This window comes from Rhinolophus sinicus, linkage group LG03 (genome assembly GCF_036562045.2).
Source record: "Rhinolophus sinicus isolate RSC01 linkage group LG03, ASM3656204v1, whole genome shotgun sequence".
NCBI classification, from domain to species: domain Eukaryota; kingdom Metazoa; phylum Chordata; class Mammalia; order Chiroptera; family Rhinolophidae; genus Rhinolophus; species Rhinolophus sinicus.
Window position 1 is genome coordinate 63197430 of NC_133753.1, and position 16689 is coordinate 63214118.

A 16689-nucleotide genomic window follows, 5' to 3' on the forward strand; every position below is an offset into this window, starting at 1 on the left:
GGCCTGCAGGGGAGAGATGGTACCTGCTGAGCAAAGCCAGGGAAGCTCTTACCAGAGTGCTTGTGAAGGGGAGACGGATGAGAAGAGCTCATCGCGGCTCCCAGAACACTAGCAGACAGGTACATGTCCCCTTCCATCCCAATACCAGGGTAAGACTCCTCAGGCACACAGAGCTTCCAGGCAGAGCCTTAGTCTTAAATATGCATTGATAGCCAAGGATCACCCAACATTTGAATAAAGTCTCCAAATTTAGAGGGACCAACATAAAGAAATAGAATGAAAGGATCTCTGAGAAAACAGGGACAATACAAGGAACCAAAGTCAATATCAAAACATCAGTGTCTCCAGGGAGATGAAAAAAGATATTATACCCATAAAATAAGACTAGGATAGCATAAAACAAGCAGAAGATATTAGAAACAAGAATGATCAGAGGATAAGAAAGAGTTTTTAGAAATTAGAAATAGGATAGTATAAATGGAAGGCCTAGAAGATAAAATTGAGAAAACTGCTCAGAAAATAGACAAAAAAACGGAAAGGAGATGATGAAATCTGTAGAGTACAAAGAGATGAAGGAGGGGAAGAAATTATCAAAGGAATAGTTTTCTAGAACTGAAGGACACAATTAAAGTTGTAAGAGTCCACATTTAATACCCAGCTCACTGATTATAAAAAAAAAGTCTGTATCAGGCATTTTGCTGTAAAATTTCAGAATATTAGAAATTTTAGAATATTAGAGATAAAGAGAAGATATTTCAGAGAGAAAAGATAGATCATATACAAAGGAACATGATTCAAACTGATTTTGGAGCAAGAAGATAGAAAACAATAGAGAAATGTCTTCAAAATTCTGAGAGAAATAATTTTCAATCTAGCTAGCCAAATTATCAATAAAAGATAAAGGCAGAAAAAAAGATGTTTTCATATCCACAAAGATGCAGAAAGTGTACCTCTAACGCGTATTTTCTTAGGAAACTACAAGAAGATGATTCAAATAAACAATAAACAAAAACAACAAGGCAATAAATCAGACACACACAAAACATGGGATCCAAGAGAGGATGGATCTAACACCAGAAAATGGCAAACGTAAGTTCTAGGATGACAGCTGTGCAGGGAGCCTAAACAGCAACAGCCCTCAGAGGGTAAGGGGGATGGGGGGGTGGGAGATGAGGGTAAGGGGGATCAAATATATGGTGATGGAAGGAGAACTGACTCTGGGTGGTGAACACACAATGGGATTTATAGATGATGTAATACAGAATTGTACACCTGAAATCTATAATTTTACTAACAATTGTCACCCCAATAAATTTAAAAAATAAATTAAAAAAAAAAAAAAAAAGAGCAACAGCCCTGATAGAAGCAGGATGGAGTCATCTGGGAGGGAAGTCTCCAGGGAAAAAAGTTGAATGGATAAAGTATCTAATACCCTTGAGCTTTTGAAAAAATGTAAATACTGACTACTGATTTAACCAAAAACTATGACATAACAATATTGGGAGGGAGACGAAGGAAAGATATTGTTGAGTTAAATCCTCCTCGGGAATCAACAGATAATCTATAAACTTATAAATTGGATTTCTTTGAACATGGTGGCTGACCCAGTGATTTTGATGCACTTTCCTATAAACCGGACTTATTCTCCATAATAACAATGTTGAAAGGGCCTGTAGGTGGGCCTGACAGTACTTGTTCCTATATGGGTGTCTTCGCATATCCACAAATTCCTTGTCCCCCCTATCAAAACTGGAATCAAATTCCTCTTCCCTTAAACATGGGCTAGACTCAGGGACTTTTAACAATAGAATGAGCAGTAGTGCTGCAACAGTACTTTTATTTTTAATAACTTTATTGAGCTGTAACTCACATACCACACAATTTACTCACTTAGAGCATACAATTCAATGTTTTTGGTATATACATTACCACTTTTTAAAAACGGTGGTAAAATATATAACATAAAATGTCATTTTAACTATTTTAAGTGTGCAATTCAGTGGCATTAATTACATTCACAATGTAGTGGAAGCATCACCACCACTATTTCCAAATCTTTTATATCACCGCAGAGAAACTCTGTAACTATTAAGCAGTAACTTTCCATTACTCTTCTCACTCTCCAGCCCATGGTAACCACTAATCTACTTTCTACCTCTATGAATTTGCCTATTGTAGTACTTCTTGTAAGTGGAATCATATAATATTTGTTCTTTTGTGTCTGGCTCATTGTATTGTGCATAATTTTTTAAAGGTTCATCCACGTTACAGCATGTATCAGAACTTCATTCCTTCTTACTGCTTAATAATATTCCATTTTATGTATACATCACATTTTGTTTATCCATTCATCTTTGATGGACACTTGGTTTGTTCCCACCTTTTGGTTATTAGGAAAGTGCTGCAATGATCAATGTCATGAAAGTGTATGTTCAAAGTCCTTGCTTTCAATCCCCTTGGAGTGGAATATATCTAGGAGTGGAATTGCTGGGTGTACTAGGGTTCTGCAGAGAAACAGGACCAATAGGTTGTGTATCTATGTGTATATACTTATATATAAGCACACACACAGAGAATGATTGATTTTAAGGAACAGGTTTATGTGACTGTGGCAGCTGGCAACTGTAAACTTTGCAAGGCGGACTAACACGCTGGAGACCCAAGGAAGAGCTGAAGTTGCAGCTGGAGAATGAAGGCAGTCTGGAGACAGATTCTTTTTTCTTTAGGGGACCTCAGTCCTTTTCTCTTAAGGCTTTCTTTCAACTGATTGATTGGATGAAGCCCACCCACCTTATGGAGAGTAATCTGTTTTACTCAAACTGATTTAACTTAATCTTCTCTAAAAAAAAAACCTTCACAGTGACACCTAGACTAGTGTTTAACCAAAAATCTGGGTACCATGACTTAGGCAAGTTGACACATAAAATTAACCATCACACTGGGTCATATGGTAATTCTATGTTCAGCTTTTTGAGGAACTGACAAACTTTCCACAGCAGCTGAACCATTTTAGCCCAGCAGTTTCCCCAGCAATGCGTGAGGTTCCAACTTCTCCATGCCTTCATCAACACATTTTCCTTTTTTCTTTTCTTTTTTTTTTATTTTGCCATCTTAGAGGGTAGGAAGTGGCACCTCATTGTGGTTTTAATTTTCATTTTCCTAATGACTAATGATGTTGAGCATCTTTTCATGTGCTTGTTAATCCATTTCTATGTCTTTGGAGATATGTCTATTTAAGTTCTTTGCCCATTTTAGAACTGGGTTATCTTTTTGTTGCTGAGCTGTAAGCGTTCTTTATATAATCCGCATCCTAGACCCTCATCAAATATATGACTTTGCAAATATGTTCTCCCAGTCTGTAGGTTACCTTTTCACTTTCTTGAAAATATCCTTTGATGCACAAAATTGTTTAATTTTAATGAAGTCCAACTTATCTATTTTTTTCCCTTGTTGCTCATGATTTTGGTGTCATATCTAAGAATCTGTTGCCAAATTCAAGGTAATGAAGATTTACCTATTTTCTTTTTTAAGAGTTTTATGGCTTTAGCTCCCATGTCAATCCATTTTGAGTCATTTTTTTGCATATGTTGTGAGGTAGGGTTCCAACTTCATTCTTTTGCATGTGACTACCCAATTGTGCCAGTACTATGTGTTTAAGAGACCATTCTTTCCCACTGAATGATCTTAAACCTTTGTTGAAAATCAGTTGGCCAATAGATGTATGGGTTTATTTCTAGTCTTTCAATTCTATCCCACTGGTTTATGTCTATCCTTACACCAGTACCACACTTATTTGGATTATTTTAACTTGGTAGTTAGTTTTAAAATTGGGAAGTGTGAGTCCTTTAAATTTTTTTTTTTTTTTCAGGATTGTTTGACTATTCAGGGCCCTTTGCAATTCCATATGACTTTGAAGGTCAGTTTTTCCATTTCTTCAAAAATGACCATTGGAATTTTGGAAGAGATTGCCATGAATCTGTAGATTGTTTCAGTAGTATTGCCATCTTAACAATATTAAGTTTTCCAATCCATGAACATTGGGTATCTTTCCATTTACTTAGGCCTTCTTTAATTTCTTTCAGGAATATTTTGTACTTTTCAGTGTACAAGTCTTTCATCTCCTTGGTTAAATTTATTCCTAAGTATTTTATTTTTTTAGATGTTATTGTAAATGAAAGTGTTTTCTTAATTTTCTTTTTTTAGATTGTTCATTTCTGTTGTATAAAAACAAAACTGATTTTGCGTGTTGATCATGTACCCTGCAACTTTAGTAAACTTGTTTATTAGCTTTAGTTTTTTGTGGATTCTTTGGGATTTTCTAACACACAGGATCACATTATCTGCGAAAAGAGATAATTTTATTTCTTCTTTTCCACTTTGGATACCTTTTATTTCTTTTTCTAGCCTAATTGCTCTATATAGAACCTCCACTACCGTGTTTAATAGCAGCAGTGAAAATGGGCAGCCTCTCTTGTTTCTGATTTTAGGGGCAAGCTTGCAGTCTTTCACCATTGAGTATGATGTTAGCTGTGGATTTTTCATAAATGCTTTTTATTATGTTGAGGAGGTATCCATCTATTCCTAGTCTTCTGAGTGCTTTTATCATGAAATAGTGGTGGATTTTGTCAAATGCTTTTTCTGCACCAATTGAAATGATCTTTTGTATCTTTTAAAGACAGATGCTTTAGTGTTAAAGCCAGTGGTGTGTTCTGATGGGCTAAGAGAATACAGAAAAGGTGGGTATACTGGTCATCTGAAATAAAGGTAGAGAAAGCGAGGAGTTACAGGCTACAAGGAAGGCAGATGGTGAGTGTTAAAGATGAGAGAATGGAGAATTCTAGCCCCAGTACAACACGGTAACCACGCTGAACGGGATGAGGGTGGAGGGAGGAGAAATGCTTGCTTCTTAAAAGCTTGGGTAAGTTGTTTATAAGTTCTACGTGATGTACAACAAATATTAGCTTCCAGTGATGACACTTGGGATACAGGACATGTAATGGAACAAAAAATTGGCACTTTCACATGCAAGTACCTGTAAGGGACGAGTACTGCTTGAAGACGTCAGAAGGTGTAGGCCCTGTCAGCAGAAAAACGTCAATGATTCCACTCTCTGACATCCAGTGCACATCAGTTCGCGATCTGACCTCTTGTTTAGCAGCAACTGGGCCCATCTGGGTCAGCGTGTACTAGAAAAGGAATGAAGGTATGAAAAATTTCCCTCTAACCTATAACATCCATATATGTGTGGGTAACAGTCTGTTCCTTCCGTTCATACTATTAACTGTCACTGATGATACTGCAAAGACTGGCGGTGGCAGAGAACTGCCACTGCAAAGCTCAGAGCTATGACTACACTTCACTGGTTTTGTTTCTTCAGTAAGTATGACCTGCAACCGTAATCCGTCACTCACCTTTACTGCAGGCTCTGTATTGATCTCCACTAGTGTTTCTGAGGAATTCAGCCAAAAAATGCCCAAAGTCCTGCCCAGTTTGTGGGCCAGAAGATAAGGCACGGACCCATAAATTCCCATCTTGTCATGTATTTTATATCCATAGACATCCAGGTTATAAAGACGGTAAGCCTCCCCGTCACTGAAACACACAAGAAGGATGACCATCAATTCTATGACAAGTGTATTATGAAGGAATAGTATAGTTCCATTCTCCTCTGCCATCACTTGGAACCTATGCATCTTTCAAGGCTCAACTTTTACCCCTTCCCTAAAGGTTTCCTGATCCAAGCTGGATGAATATGATCCTCCTTCTGTGATCCCTCTGGCATCTCCTCATGTGGTGATTGGCATGCCTTTAATATCTTTTCTGAATATCTCTTGTGAGGTGAGGGCTGTTCCCTATGAATCCTTTACAATGGCAAGCACACAATTAAGTATCTCTGACAAATTTTGTATTTCTCTGCCAATGAAACAAACTGATAGTGTCCTAACATGCTTCCACAGCGCTGAGTAGGGAACCTGAATTGGGGTGGGGAACACAGAGCTCAGGTCAGTGTAAGAGCAGCATGTTACAGATGCACTTGTCACCATGCCTGCTTGTCATTTAAACAGCACCTGAACCTGGCAAACTTGAGTAGACTGTTCCTCTTTGATTTTGCTTCCTCTTAGTCTGATGCCTCTGGCATTTATTTGTTAAGTGTTAGTTCGAAATGATTCTCCCTGATCCCTCAAAGATGACATGAGATGCCATACTTTTCCATTCTCTGGCTCACTGTCCTTTTTTGGTAAAAGCCTTTTTTCTAGGTCAGTGATTTTCACAGTGTATTCTCCCAGAGTTCCACAGAGAGGCCTTGAGAGGTGAGGGCAAGACCCAGGAGGTGGCGTGATGAAAATCTGCCCCCTACTTCAACTACAACAGCTCTGTATTTTCACTTCCTCTATATATTTAGGTTCAGCATTACAGTTTTTATAATTGTCTAATTTTTGCCAAAAAAAATAAAAAATTGAAAGCCAATGTTTTGAGCAATCATTCAAGAAAGGTTCTTAAAGCTTTATAAGCAATATCACGGAGGAAAAGGCCAGGCACATATTAGCACTGCTTCAGACATCTCACAAACTTTTCCAGTCCAGAAACCAGAGCTTCCTATAAGAATTGTTTTTACTTTACCCAGTATTTTTAAGTTGGTGTGACTCTGCATGTTGCGGGATCCCATAGAGATACTCAAATCCATGCAAGGAGAAATCCAAACCAACTGATGCAGGACCTGTAGGGACCAGGATATTGACTGAGTTTTGCTTCTCAATGGGACAATCAGTTAAGGAGATTCAGTTAACTGAGTGTAACAAGATGACGAGACTTGGGATCAAGAGACCTGAGCTTGCCCTGATCCATCAGTACATCATGTGTGCTGACTATGTAAGATGTATTCAGGTGTGGGGATACAAAAATATACAAGGCAAAGTTCTGGTCATTTATGAGTTATGTTTCCTTAGCAGGGTGCTGAAGCTCTGTGTCTTCATTTATAGTAAGTCAGTCTCTCTCCTTCTCTCTCTCTCTCTCGTAAAGCAAGGATAAGTTTATTCAAGCAGAGGAGAGGCAAGAAGCAGGCTACTCCATAGACAGAGCAGCCCAGTAAATCTCTTGTTTATCTATACAATATGGCTACAAAGTTTAGATTTTTTTCTAATCTAAATTTTTCTAAAATATACTGCATACTTCTTTGCTTTAGGAAGCAAAGAATATTGAGCAATTTTAATCTTCATTAGATGAAGGACTGGGTGTCTTCTGCCTGATCGTTTCTTCTTACTGCGTCCAGGGCACCAGGAGAACGTTTCCCGGCTCCTCAAAATACCCTCTGCTTGTAAATCTGTAAATTTCTTTTCACCCAAGTCCTTTAATGACCAATTGTTTTAGAGATATGGGGAAAATGTAAGTAACTAGGAGAGATAACATCGACTTAAATTCACTCAGGTTAAAGTATTCAACATCAAATGATCCTTACTCGGAGGAGTTTATGTACCAGGGGTGCTACAGAGATGGTAAAAAAAGATGATGCTATTACAGAAAGGAGAGTCTGAGGGCCCCCGCTTATAAAATGTGGGCATGTTGTCAGTCCTGATCATATACTGGGCTATATACATGCTAGAACAGGGATTCTCAAGGAGTTCGGGTCTGTCATTCTATAGGGTAGGGAGGAGGAAGGAAGAAAGTATTTTTTCCAACTACTTAAGCCCCAAGTATCTGAAACGTGTCTCCTAAAGAGACAAACTCTGCACACACCTCCCCTCCCCACTGCCCCAAGCCTGGGGAGAAACGTCACAGATAGGCACGTGACACTCATGTGAATGACGGCGAGCCCTGGAAAGGGCTGAGAACCTCTGGCTTGGAGTGCTGGAGCTGATGAGCTCTAGAACTTCGTTGCCCATCACTTAACTCATAAAAACAGAACGCGGAATTTGCAGCTGTTTGATATTCTGAATAGTGCACGTGTGCTGACAGAGGCCCCTCCATGAGACCCTAAGTTCCGTGAGGCCTATACTTCTTTTCTACTCCCCACAAAAGGCATATCATTACTATTGCTTTGTTGCAGGGGACCCAAATGTGAGACTTCTGTTCACCTTATAGAGTCACTTGTTTAGGTGCCAAAGCTCAAGGGACTTCTGAGTACAGACATTTAGCCATTTGGGAAAGATCTGTTTCAGCACAGTACCAGTTTCGATTTTACCATTAACTTTGACATCCACAAATGTTCCGAATTTCTCCTCCCATAGGCCCAGATCCTCTTGATTTTGCTGTTGGCACAAAAAAATGAGCAGATTGAGTTTATATATTGTAACTAATGTGGGTACCACAATAGCCCATTTAATTTGGGTTACTAAAAATTAGACGAGAAAATGAGTTCATCTTTTAAAAGACTAGTTTGTGATGTCAGTATATTTAACAAACTGGATGTGTTCTATATAAATACCAATAATCATCCTTATGAGCTATAGCTGAAATGAATGTTTTTTGTGATAAAATACACATAACAAAAAAGTTATCATTTTAGCCATTTTTAGGTACACAGTTCAGGGGTATTAAATACATTGATACTGTTGTGCAACCATCATCACCATCTATCTCTAGAACTTTTACATCTTCCCAAACTAAACCTCTCCACCCATTAAACAATAACTCACATCTCTCCCACCCCCCAGCTCCTGGCAACCACCATTCTACTTCCTGCTGCTATGAATGTGACTACTCTAGATTATCTCTTACAAGTGAATCAGTATTTGTCCTTTGTATCTGGCGTATTTTACTTAGTATAATGTCTTCAAGATTAATCCATTTTGTAGCATGTGTCAGAATTTTCTGCCTTATGAAAGTTGAGTAATATTTCATTGTATGCATGTATCACATTTTGTGTATGCATTCACCTTTCAATGACACTTGGATTGCCAGATTGCTTCCACTTTTTGGCTACTGTGAATAATGCTGCAATGAACATAAGTATACAGATATCTGTTTGAGTCCTTACTTTCATTTTTAGATATATACCCATAAATGGAATTGCTGGATCACATTGTAATTAAATGTTTAATTTTTTGAGGAACTACCACACCATTTGACATGAATACCTTTGCAGGAGCCAAAATGATGTGAAAGCACTTTGAAAAATGCACTCTTTACATATGTAAGATATTTTTTTCATTCTTTTTTTCCCTTGTAAACACATGAGGCAAAACATTTAGAATCAAGTAACTAAGCAAAGATTTTGGCTGAGATGGACACTTCTTCCCGCTTCAATCAGCTAAACTACTAGCTGTGTTCCTGCTACTGGCCTGAGAAGTCAATTGGGATGGCTGCTGCTCAGGTTCCTAATTTTTTGATCTAGAGCTATCCACCTTTTCAGCTTTATAAATGTCTCCTATTCTCTGGTAGAATGAAAAAGTTTTTTTTAAAAAATTGTGTTATGTTTGTGAAATGCATATTTCTTTTTAAAAAATGAGCCCTTTGCCCACTTCTAGGTTGTTTTTTCATAATTAAATCTTCTGCAAAGTGAGCCTTTTTTTTAAAAATCACACTTGAATTTTTAATGTAGGGATTATTATTCCGGGGTCTAAGGGTGGGCTTTAGAGTCTGTGAACTCCCTCAAACAGTTTGAATTTTTTGTTTTCCTACAGAGATGTTTCATAGCTTTCATCAGATTCTTGACTCAGAATCACTATCTGGAGTATCTAATTAGAGGTCTCCAAAAAGCTAATTTGACACATTGTCACAAAACTGTGTAAGGCTATGTCTTTGTTGTCCTGTCTTCTATATTTGAAAATGGAAAAACTATTCTCTCTCACACTCACCAGGGTGGGCTAGTTCTCAAGAGGAAGATGCATTTGTCCTTATTGCACTGGAAATATTTTTCACCATTCCTGGTGGCCATAGTTACTGTCAGGGCTCATTTGAAGATGCATGTAGCTTTGGATAAAGAGAAGATTTCTAGAATGTCCATGTTCCATAATTCAGTCAAAATAATCTTTTAAAATAGAAATCAAACCATGTACCTCTGGCTGCTTAAAATCTTTGCATAGTTTTCCTTTGCTCTTAGGTTAAAGTCCAAAAAGGTTAACATGACTCAGAAGAATGTAAGCTCCATGATATTGGGGATATTTGATTTGCTCAATGGTGTATCACCAATTCTTTGAACAGTGCCTAGCATAGGAGGCACTCAGCAAATGTGTGTGGAATAAAACAATTTTACATGTTCTTCACAGAATTGCCCTGCCTATCTCTCTAGCCTTGCTACACAGCACCCCTTTTCCTTTGCTTTCCTTTCGCCTGCTAAAACATGTTTGTTTTATTTCTTCAAATGTGCTCCTTCATACCTCAAGATCTTTTAATATGCAATTCCCTCTATGTGGAATGTTTTCCCCAACTTTTTCACTAGCTACTGTATCCTCATGCATCAATTTCAGCTTTAACATTATTTCCTTGAGGAGCTCTTTCCTGACCCTCATCTTGGTCAAGTTCCTTGCTGTGGTCTCCTATAGCACCCTTTTGTAGCACTCTATGCTTGTAATTATTTAGTGTCCATCTTTCCCAATAGAGTCTAGGTTTCCTGAGGACACATTGCGATTGTTTTGTTCACTGCTGACTCTGCTTGCCTAGCATAATATTTTGTGGCTGGCACAAAGCAGGCACTCTTTGTTTTATAAATGAATAAATACATGAATGAAAGAATCAATGAGATGATATGGCAAGCACAAGAGACACGCGGTCCCATTTATATGTAGTAGAGCATTCATCAAGTATCCATCTATTGAAGAAGAGAAGAGCAGAACCCATTATATGCCACATACTGATGACGATGGTGAAAAAGATAAAAAAAAGACAAATTGCTGAATTTAGATTACCTGTGAGGTATCAGTTGATGCATCCTCTTCATTTTCTTTGGTAGTTCTGTTTTAATATAAATAAAGTTGTTTCATGTATGGCAAAACTGACAGAATTTTGTTTAATGATAAAGATTTTCATTTTCAACGCTTGAGACTCCATAAATTATGTCCTTTAATTATCATTAGAAAAATAAGTTTGTGAAATTGAATTTATGAACTTTAATTAAATAGCTTGATTTCTTATAAAAATGTAGATATATTTGAATTTTCTTAACCCTTTAAAAATCAGTCTTTTATTATAAAGGTAATACATGCTCATAATATTTAAACAAACGTATCAGCAAAGCAGAACACAGCTCCCCTGAGCCAGTGTTGCCCTAGTACAGACAGCACAACTCACTGCCTTCCAGAATGATTGTGATAACTTACTCTATCACCCACAGTTGTGTTCGAGTACTCATTTCTCCCTATTGACAATACCAGACTTCATGGATTTTTAAAAAATGTTTGCCAATATTAAATTTTAGAAAAGATAATGCATTTCAATTTGAATTTCTATCATTAACGATGTACACTGCCTGTTCATACATTAAATGGTATTCCCATTTCTTCTTCTGTGAATTGTCTATTCATACTTGTTATTCATTAATTTTTTTCTGTAGTATAGACTACAGCATGCATATAGAAGAGTACATAATGTATGTGCAGAGTTTAAGGAATAATACTAAAGGGAACCACTATGAGCCCACCAGTGAACATAAACAACAGAAGTGACTTGTTCCTCTGGGTTTCCCGCGTGTCTCTCTTCAAATGCATCTGCCTCCTCTCCTCACCCTCCAGAGGTAACCACTTTACTAAATTTTGTGTGAAATTATTTTCTTGCTGTTTTTTTTAAACTTTTATTTATTTTAAGCATTTTTTTCCAGGACCCATCAGCTCCCAGTCAAGTAGTTGTTTCAATCTAGTTGTGGAGGGCACAGCTCACAGTGACCCATGTGGGGATCGAACCTGCAAACTTGCTGTTAAGAGCACAGCGCTTTAACCAACTGAGCTAACTGGCCACCTCTTCTTGCTGTTTTTTATAGTATTGCCGCAAGTGTATGAATCCCCAAACATATATTATTTGATTTTGCCTTTTAAAAAGACTTTTATACAAATAGAGATACACTGTATATATTCTTTTGTGACATACTTTTTTTACTCAAAAACCTTGATATTCATCATATTAATATGCATTGCTGCAGTTTGTATCACCCATTTTTATTTGCTTGTTCTTTTTCTTATTGATTTGTATATGTTCTTTCTATATTACACATATTAATTTTTGATTTCTTATATATGTTAAAAATTTTGGTGAAATTTGAGACAGCTGGTATATTGCCTTTTAATTTTTTGAATTAGTAAATTTGTTTTTTAGAGTTTTATGTTTACAGCAAAACTGAGCAGAAAGTGCAGAGTTCCCATATACCCCCTCACCTCACACCCACAGTCTCCCCCACTATCAACATCCTGCACCTGAGGGGTACATTTGTTACATTTGATGAACCTTCACTGACACATTATCACCTGAAGTCCTCAGTTTGTAGTAGGGTTCACTCTTGGTGGTGTACATTCTGTGAGTTTTGACAAATGTACAATGACTTGTATTTACCACTGTAGTAGCATAGAGTAGTTTCACTGCCCTAAGTCTTCTGTGCTCTGCCTATGCATCCCTCCCTCTACCTTAACCCCTGGCAACCACTAATCTTTTTACTACCTCCATAGTTTTCCTTTTTCCAGAATTTCATATAGTTGGAATCATACAGTAGGTAGCCTTTTTCAGATTGGCTTCTTTCACTTAGTAATATGTGTTTAAGTTTCATTCATGTCTTTTCATGGCTTGATAGTTCATTTTTTTTAGGTGCTGAATAATATTCCATCATCTGGATGTAACAGTTTATTTATCTTTTCACCAACTGAGGACATCTTGGTTGCTTCCAAGTGTTGGCAATTATGAATAAAGCTGCTACAACATCATGTGCAGGTTTTCGTGTGGACACAAGTGTTCAGTTCCTTTGGTTAATGACCAAAGAGCATAATTGCTGGATTGTGTGGTAAGAGTAGGTTTAGTTTTATAAGAAACTGTCTTCCAAAGTAACTATCATTTTCCATTCCCACCAGCAATGAATGTAAGTTCCTGTTGTTCCACATCCTCACAAGCATTTTGTTGCCAGTGTTTTGGATTTTGGCCATTTTAATAGATGTGTAGTAGTGTCTTGTTTCAATTTGCAATTCACTAATGACATATGATGTTGAACATCTTTTCATCTACTTACTTGCCATCTGTGTATCTTATTTGGTGAGGTGTCTATTAAGGTATTTTGCCCATTGTTCATTTTCTTATCATTGAATTTTAAGAGTTCTTTGTATATTTTGGATAGCAGTCCTTTAGCAGATGTGTCTTTTGCAAATATTTCCTCCCAATCTGTGACTTGTCTTCTCATTTTCATGACATTGTTTATCACAGAGCAATATTTTAATGAAGCCCAATTTATCAATTATTTCTTTCATGGATCATGCCTTTGGTGTTTTATCTAAGAAATCATCACCATGCCCAAGGTCATCTACGTTTTCTACGTTATCTTCTAGAAGTTTTATAGTTTTTCATTGTACATTTAGGTCTATGATCCATTTTGAGTTAATCTTTGTGAAGGGTATAAAGTCTGTGTTTAGGTTCATTTTTGTGTATGTGGCTGTCCAGTCATTCCAGACCGTTTTTTGAAAAGCTTATCTTTGCTTCATTTTACTGCTTTTGCTTCTTTGTCAAAGAGCAGTTCAGTATATTTATGTGGGTCTATTTCTAGGCTATTTTGTTCCATTAATCTATTTGTCTATTCAACCACTCATACCACACTGTCTTGATTGCAGTAGCTTTACAGTAAGTCCTGAGGTAGCGTAGTATCAGTTCTTCTCCTTTGTTCTTCTTCAACAGAGTTGGTATTCTGGGTCTTCTACCTCTCCACATAAACTGTAGAATCAGTTTGCTAATATCCACAAAATAACTTGCTGGGATTTTGATTGGGATTGCTTTGAATCAGTAGATCAAGTTGGGAAGAACTGACATTTTGATCATATTGAGTCTCCCTGTCAATGAACATGGAACATACCTTTTAAGTTTGTTAAGGTATGTTTTATGACCCAAAATATGGTCTTGGTAAATGTCCCACATGAGCTTGAGAAGAATGTGTATCCCACTGTTGTTGGGTGAAGAAGTCTATAGATGTCAATTACATCCAGTTGATTGATGGTGCCGTTGAGTTCAACTGTGTCCTTTCTGATGTTCTCTCGCTGGATTTGTCCATTTCTGATAGACAGTTGTTAAGGTCTCTAATATAGTAGTGGATTCATCTTTCTCTTCTTGCAGTTCTATCGGTTTTGCCTCATGAATTTTGATGCTCCACTGTTAGGCCCATGCACATTAAGAATTGTTATTCTTCTCAGAGAACTGACCCCTTTGTCATTATGTAATGCTCTTTTTTTTCCCCCTGATAACTCCCTGTTCTGAAATCTGCTCTTTCTGAAATTAATATAACTACTTTCAATTTCTTTTGATTAGTGTTAGCATGGTATTATCTTTCTCCCTCTCTACTTTTAATTATATGTGTAATTATACTTAGCATGTGTTTTTCATAGATAAGTCTAGGGTAACTCATGTTATTGTAAGGGGGTAAAGTGAAATTCTGAAGATGTTAGTATACATTAACATTTATCAAGTCAACAGAGTGTTTTTTAGAAGCGTGCAGAGGGTAGAGAATGCCATTAGTCAAACATACAGGATGTTAAGAGTGTCACATTTGCAAAAGTCTGGGATTCATTCTTGTTATCAAGCCTGCATACACTTGCACAGGTGAAAAGATGAAATTTCTAAGAACAATATTCCAGCAAATAAGGCAAACAAATTTTCTATGGTGATATATTGTCTATTTAGGCAATTGGTATTCACAGTCAGGCTTTCTTAAGATCTTTATGTGTCAAGTAATGTGCAAAAATACCTTTGCTTGAGAGGAATCTGCAGATGCTCAAAGTACAATTGGCCTAGCAAGTTTATGCTCATCATAACCCCTTCTTCAGATACCAAATCAACCTTGAATGGGTTTGCTGTGATATGACATTTAAGATTTCCTTTTCCATCTGCCAATACCAGACTGCCTGCATCCGTAGAGCACGAAAGCAGCCTAGAAAATAAAGCAGAAGGAGAAAACCAATTGCTAGAGGTTTACATGGCTGAATGTGATTTTTCAATTAATTAATTAGTAAATCAATATTCATGTGACATGGCATAGACAAGACAGTAGAGATCCATTATTGAAAGCATAGGCTTTGGTGTCAGAGAACTTGGATTGAACATAGCTGATGTTTAACTTTGGACAAGTTAATCAATCTTTCTAGTTCTTAGTTTCCTCATCTGTAAAGTGGAAATAATAAAAGCAAGAACAAATAGAACCTTTTGAGAGAATTAAATGAGATCACACATGTTAAGCACTTGGCCCATGCCTGGCACATAATAAGCACTCAATAAATATTAGCTGTCGTCATCATCACCTTGGTCTGGAAAGTCTAGTAACACTTTGTTGCATAGAATCTAAACACTTTGCTTTTCTTTCTCATTCCAACCATATACTCAGAAACTGAGGAAATAACACAGCTTGAGTTATTGACCCACTGAGTCAATAGTGAGATGGAACCAGGCCAAACTTTTATCTATTTATCACCTGACTCCTATCAGCCCCAATTTGACAGATAGACTGTTAGGATGTTTTGGACCCCCAGGAATTATGTAAGTTCAGAGGCAGCAATTAAAATCTCTCACAGGTCTAGGTATTTCTTTCTCTGGTGCATAATTCTCCTGGTAATGATCACAGACCTCTTTAGGAAAGGTTAGGAGGGATAGTTTATGTTCTTATTACATCCTTACAAAGTCCTTCTCCATGGATTCTAGGTCTCCTCCTCAAGTCAGATGCTTGGGTTCTGGAAGCTAACTCTGTCTGGAGATGGGAGGTTGTGTCTCACTGTTCATTAAATCTAAATAGAATTATTTTGATTATTTCACCAACTAGGACTTGAATCCATCTATTCCAGCCTAATGGATCCCTCAATATATTGTTCACTGCCCTGAGCGGTATATCACTTTGAGCACCAGAGGTGCTGCCGCACATTGTGGAAACATGTCTGCCTGGTCTCTAAATGCTGCTACTTTGACTCTGCTACCTGGAGTCTCATCATCTCCACTGAAACCGGGGAGTCCGTTTTAATGGCATCATTTCCCACCATTACTGCTAGCTCGCAAAAGATGTTCACTCACTGTAGTACTTTCCAAGTATTCCCTCACCAATGTATTTCTCAATGAAGAGAGCATCTTCTGGGTCCTCTTGGAGACAGAATTAGAAGCTAGATGAACTAGTTGCATATGATATATCCATTTCAACATCTTTCTGTCCCTAAGTCTATGGATCATTTCTTCTACACTGTGCCAAGGAATTTCTGGTAACTTAGCTTCATTCAGCAGAGTCCATGGCTGAATACAGAAAAGAGTTAACCAACCAAGCAAATAAATAGAACCCCTCTCAGCTCTCCAAGCTAGCATATCACATCTAGACTCTCTGGTACATGTACTATGTTAATAAATTGAGCATGATCCTAAAATTATGTGCCTGCCTTCTGATCCAGGAATCCCTCAGAAAATATTTTCATGCCTATTTCCCAGGTTTTTACCAATACACAGTCTTATAACTCTTTAGGGGTATAAGCCTTCTCCTCCTGGGTGTAGCTATAATTGGCTCCCAAGGTATGTTGGACTCTGATTCTGATCAGATAGTGGGTCTGG

The 16689-nt window shown here is 37.4% G+C and overlaps 1 protein-coding gene across 4 annotated transcripts in view; it reads right to left on the reverse strand.

Moving 5' to 3' along the window:
* Window positions 1–16689, reverse strand: part of GANC (glucosidase alpha, neutral C) — a 62080-nt gene that overhangs the window by 29821 nt on the left and 15570 nt on the right. For 3 of the 4 annotated variants that reach the window (XM_019725410.2, XM_074327867.1, XM_074327868.1), the window contains 6 exons: window positions 14858–15040; window positions 10845–10890; window positions 8180–8246; window positions 6622–6718; window positions 5412–5592; window positions 5033–5186 (listed from right to left, as the gene is read on the reverse strand). In XM_019725410.2, the coding sequence (XP_019580969.2) occupies window positions 5033–5186; window positions 5412–5592; window positions 6622–6718; window positions 8180–8246; window positions 10845–10890; window positions 14858–15040 (728 nt within the window). The remainder of the gene's footprint in view (window positions 1–5032; window positions 5187–5411; window positions 5593–6621; window positions 6719–8179; window positions 8247–10844; window positions 10891–14857; window positions 15041–16689) is intronic. The other variant, XM_074327869.1, reaches the window with a different exon arrangement.